Raw genomic sequence first — 5,890 nt, 5'->3', positions numbered from 1 at the left:
CCTGGAGTGAGCTTCTGCCTATACAGGTACCGTATGGAGTGGGTATCAGACAGTAATGAGCAGGGTAACACTTACTTGGCAAAAGCCTTCTCCAGCAGTGCAGCCCAGAACTCATTCTCCTCAGCTGATTTCACAAACACCAGTTTCTTGTCTTTAGTAGGGAGTTTGTCGTCCACAACCACATCCGTCCAGTCGCCCCTCTGCCAGAACTGAGAGAGACAGGAATATGTTACAGTGTGCGGTTCTGTGATGTTTGTTTGTATTGCATGATAAGGCCTAAGCAGGTAATAACATACTGGTCTTCCCTTAAGAGGATGCCTTTGGTTGCTATAGGTTACTAGATCTTGGCAAACTTTACACCACAAATTGATATACCTCCTATACTGGCAATAACACTTAAAAGAATAGCAACACCAAATTATTTATACTTAATTCCCCCCAAAACAGCTATAATGATAGGTAAGGCTTACTTTCCCTTGGAATTTTTCAAATGTTCAGCTTAAATTTGACTTGCTCCATAGGAGAAAGGGGAAAAGGCGACGGCGGCTTGAATTCCTCTGCGCTGAACCGGAACTCCCCTTTCTCCTATGGAGCACTCTGCAAGTCAAATTCAAGCTGAGGATTTAAAGTAACTTTATTTGTTACTTTTTTTTATTCAGCCCCTCTCCTATTCATATTCCAGTCTCTTATTTAACACCCCCCGGTTGCTAAGGTAATTTGAACCCTAGCATCTAGATTACTGTTGAAACTCCAAACTGGAGAGCTTCTGAACAAAAAGTGAAATAATAAAAAAAAATACACAAATAATAAAAAAGACCAATTGTCTTAGAACATTACTCTCTGCATAATACAAAAAGTTAACCCAAAGGTGAACAACCCCTTGATGAAGTGAAGTGGGCAAACATGACCCACCAGTCTTCATACATGAAGGAGACTTTAAAAAATCAACTTAAATAACCATAAATAAATATAAATGTATTGTCTTTTTACACAGGCATACCTGATTCCACAGACTGAAAGGAAGCCATGATACTCGGTAGAAACATTAGCCAACCTCCCTTAGGCTCACAGTGTCATGCAACCCCTCCCTCACCTTGTTCCATTGTGAAGTGAAGATTCTGGGACTTAAAGTTCCTCTGCTTTCCAGAGAATCTGTGCGCCACTCACAACAGAAAGCAGAGGACCTTTGGGTTCCAGAATTTATTACTTCACAATGGAACAAGGTGAGGAGGGGTGCATTACACTGTGAGCCTAAAAGTAGGGAAACGATCCCTGTGCATCTTCTGCATATATCCAGTTCCGGTCCTGACTATCATGGGATGTATATGTAGCACACTCGTGAGTGTTGGCTATAAGTATCTTTGAGCTGTGATAGGTTGTGTAGGCCGCAACTGGCAACTCCCTGTAACTCCCGGGACCTTGCTGCCCCTTGGGTGAGTGCTTACCAGGTTGTTGTTGATCCACCTGGAGAGGAATTGACCAGGAGACAGGAGGTTGCTGCTTAACCAAATGAACTTCTTTATTTAATCCAAACAGTATTCAGTAATATGATATACAGATTCAGGTATCTCTCCCCTTTATACAAACCAGGAGATTCTCTTTCTTCAGATAATCTCCTCTCTATGGGAATATGCTATGACCTGAGCTAGCCACTGAATGTACCTGAACTACGGCCAGTAATGCCGGGAGGTGATAACCTCACTGATCTCCTCGGAGGGGCCTCAAGCTGCCCAACTAAATACCACTATCTATCCTTTCACTCCTAGTGTGACTATAAAATATCTAACTGAACTATCTAACTGGCTCCCTAGCTACCTCTTAGTGAGGGGAAGTCCCATCCCCTTTGCAGAACACCTCCACCTAGTGGTCACTGCTGAATTACAGAGGAAACTAACTTTTAACCTGGAAAGACAATTAGGACCACCCTTAGGTGTCCATATCCCACAAGGCCGCCCACTGGTATGCCTGTCTAAAGGGGAACCCAGGCTAAGGGGCCCAAATCTTGCGGTCCCTACATATATATCAAAATACATTTATATTTCTGTTTTGGTAGTTCAGAATAGTTATGCACCATTTCTACATAACCCCACGTAAATGAGGAGCTCCTCCAACCAGAACCCTGTCAATTAAAACATATAATTGTTACCCTGAAGTGGAAGATCCCCGCATAGTTGGTTTTAAAGCTTTGATCCTGAGGGACAACCAGGGACAGATATTCTTTATTGAGTGTGAGACATCCCATTGGGCTCAGAAACCAGCAGTCCCCTGTACAAGGAAAATACACGGGAAAGAATAAGTGTAAATGGGATAAATCATGGGACTTTATGTACTTTACTGATGTACCAAACTGATTGGCTGCACTGGGGACTGGGCCGGCAGAAGATTCAAACAGCTATAAAATCCCCCGTCAAGTCCCCAGTGCAGATGCGGCCAGCCTCCATGCCGCCTCCGTATCATTGCCGCCCCAGGCCCGGGCCTTTATGGCCTCCCCACAAATCCAGGCCTGCTCTTGTAGTCAAGACATATAGAGACAAACATGCTACTTACCTAAACCTTGTTGACAAATATCAAAACGTGTTGCTCCACTGGTAATGAATTCGGGGTTGGGATGGATTTCCTGTGAGCAATGAAAACGTTATTGTGCTATAAAGGTGGCCCTGCTGCCCCCTAGATATATATAGTGAATAATGTACCCCCTGTCGTAAAATATAAGAATATTATAAGTCACCAAGGAGTTCCATGACCATATGAAGGTATGAGGCCAAAGGCCTGTGAAGGGGTACATTATTTATTATAATACACAAGTTTCAATGAATCATGTGACACGAATTACATCACTATTATTTATAGGATATTTATGGCTCATATCTCAGAACCCAAATCCTGGAATTTTGACTCCTGAAGCATTTAAGTGTGTTAATAAATCTGCAATCCCCATAAATATTCATGGTTCTAATAGTAATGAATGTATATTGGAAAGTGGCTTAGACATTTTCTGCCATTTCACAGTTTTTGGGCTAAGATCCTGTTCGAGCAGCGAAATGTTAGATTTTAGATGCTGGTTGAACAGATGTGCTAATGTCATGGTATTACATAACTGTATTTTGAGAAGAAAAGTTTCCACTCGAGTATATGATGAAAAAATGTTCACAACAGTCGATGCCTGCTTACTGTACTGTGCCAAGCACACAATACGGCAGCTCCCAGCCCTACCCTGTACATTGATATAATTAACAGAAATGGAATGTTCTATACACATAAAAAGCTGTAGCCTCATATCAATGGGAGTAGGATCTTATTCATACATAGGACACACTATCCCCTTTAAAAGAAATACAGTTTATGAACACAAAGATGTTAAAGAAACAGAAAAGGGTAAATCACTGTGTGCAAAGTACCCAGTATCCCCTGTGCAGAATCAGACTTGGCACATTGGCAGTATAAATATTGTCAGAAATGTTCTGTGCTCTGTATGTGCCAAGTCTGATACATTGGACACAATGGAGGCAGCCCGCTCTGCCCCCTAAGTAGGTGCCATTTATAAAACAGAGTAGGACCAGCCTTCTCTGTTTTTGAGTCACTGGGGGTGCCTAAATAATGCCCCCAGTAATTATGTTTTCTTCTCCATTGAAAAACTTTAACTCTAATGCGAACTCTAATGCTGTTATATTCTTACCGACGGTCTTAGCCAGACGAATCCCTGTTTCTTGGGCCCAAGTGAGGCTTGGCTTGCAGGGAATTCCTTGTCCTCAAAGGGAGGATTAGGTGGCAGGCACTGTGCTCTCAGCTGCTCATAATCCTGCCCTAAGTATTTTTTAGGGTTTTGTTTGGTGCCTTCAGGTTGTGCCATGTCTCTATCAGTGATGCCAGCTGTGTTGTATCTGTGCTAGGTGTGTGCCGGTCTGTGCCGTATGTGCGCTAGATGTGTGCCAATCTGTGCCCTCTCTGTGCTAGATGAGTTCCAGTCTGTGCCGTATGTGCGCTAGATGTGTGTCAATCTGTGCCCTCTCTGTGCTAGATGAGTGCCAGTCTGTGCCAGTCTGTGCCGTATGTGCGCTAGATGTGTGCCAATCTGTGCCCTCTCTGTGCTAGATGAGTGCCAGTCTGTGCCGTATGTGCGCTAGATGTGTGCCAATCTGTGCCCTCTCTGTGCTAGATGAGTGCCAGTCTGTGCCATATGTGCGCTAGATGTGTGCCAATCTGTGCCCTCTCTGTGCTAGATGAGTGCCAGTCTGTGCAATGATGACTGAGCTGTGCCAGGAGAGGTATAAATCGTCAGTCCTGCCTTCCAATTGGAGGAGCCCAAATGCCTCTAGGCCTAAACAATACCAATGAAATGCTATGGGCATCAGTAAATATACATAAGAGGGTAGCACAAATCTTGTTTTTATTACATTCCTAATGTTATTTTTCTGTCAATAATGAATTACGTGACTAGAAATCATTACATCTGTTTGCTAGAAACCCTTATCCAGCCCCATGATCCAACATTGCCATTTCTCATAGGTTCCCATTTAAACAAGCGATTCTGCATTTGCTTTTATGGATTTTTACCTCTCGGTAATAATAAAACAGCACCTGGTACTTGATAGGGAACAGCATGTTAAATACATATCGGTGGCAAAACAATCATATTTTTTTCATGATATATACATTTTTTTGGTAGTTTTTTAGTTTACAGAAAACCCTGCATTCAGAAAATCACAGATTCCAAAAATTCTGGATTACATCTCATACCTGTACTTCATGCTGAGTATAGGACCTGCTTGCAATATGGAGGAGTTTCTATATAATCTATATAAGACTGGAGTACTGGATGCTTATAGTCGGTCTTCTCCCACTTGTGCCATTTAAATGGGTCCTTCACTGAAATACAGTGGGTTTTTTTGCACAATGAAAGAAAATGTAATTCTGGGCAACTTCACTACTGCACAATTAGCTAAGTGGGTAACATGAGGAATATGGGACACTTTTCCCCTGCCCCACCCTCACACAGTTTCCAGGTCTTTCCTCCCTATAGATTTACTCCTGTTGCCCCTACTCCCAAATTAAACCAATTAAGGGGCAGTAGGAAACAAGCCCAACAGGTGGAGTGGCAGGGACATGACTAAGGGACGAATAGGGCCTAAGGTGGTGGTGTGGTAGCAGCATGGATAATGTAGTTCAGATGTTGGGTTATAGTGAGAGGGGTAAGAGAGGGTATTTAGAGGAGGGAAAAGGAAATGTGAGGCAGCCATTTTACCTAGACAGCACCCAGGGCCTAAGGGGCAGCTGGATTAAAGGGGAGGAGGCAGACACAAAGTGTGGGGTAAGTGAGTGAGCTAGACTTGGGGCTTAGTTTGAGTTGGAAGCACAGTATGTGGGTTGTTAGGATGTTGGTGGCTAAGGCCTAGTCTCAGGCTTGGGAATCCCGTTTTTTAGGTTATGTGGTTATATGCTGTCGGCAATGGTTTATGCACGTGCTGATGGATTATGATAAGTTCAAGTTATATTATCTTGGGTGGCAAATAATATGTATGTGTATTGGTTGTTGTTATTTACAATGCAGTTTTCCACCCAAAGGAGTCAGTGTCAGTGTGAGTTATTGGGGCATGGGGGTGAGAAGGTGAGTGAAGGGGCCCAGAATTGAGTCCCCATGACTTAGGGATTTAGTGAACCACAGGAATCCCATGTGGAGGACTGATACCCTTAAACCAGGCAGAGACCGATGGCTGCTCCAACTTCCCTTGATGTGTTCATGTATTGCACTGGTGCTGATTACAAGTGTGTGCAAATCAATTACCAATCCACCCAGGGGTCTTACGAGAGAGTGCAGACATGGGCAACTAAACTGGTAAAAGGAATGAAGGATTTAAACTAGGAGGTTAGACTGTCATTTAAGATCACAGTA

The 5,890-nt window shown here is 43.2% G+C and overlaps 1 protein-coding gene across 1 annotated transcript; it reads right to left on the bottom strand.

The window, feature by feature from the left end:
* On the bottom strand, positions 1–4,232 carry LOC101730581 (calpain-8). Its single transcript, XM_031902372.1, has 4 exons — positions 3,677–4,232; positions 2,548–2,617; positions 2,147–2,265; positions 1–209 (listed from the first exon to the last, which is right to left on the bottom strand). The coding sequence occupies exons 1-4, from the start codon at positions 3,848–3,850 to the stop codon at positions 72–74; spliced, it is 501 nt and encodes a 166-aa protein (XP_031758232.1). The 5' UTR covers positions 3,851–4,232; the 3' UTR covers positions 1–71.
* Positions 4,233–5,890: the final 1,658 nt, after the last annotated feature.

Source organism: Xenopus tropicalis, chromosome 5 (genome assembly GCF_000004195.4).
Source record: "Xenopus tropicalis strain Nigerian chromosome 5, UCB_Xtro_10.0, whole genome shotgun sequence".
Taxonomy (NCBI): domain Eukaryota; kingdom Metazoa; phylum Chordata; class Amphibia; order Anura; family Pipidae; genus Xenopus; species Xenopus tropicalis.
This window is presented reverse-complemented; position numbering and strand designations above follow the sequence as displayed.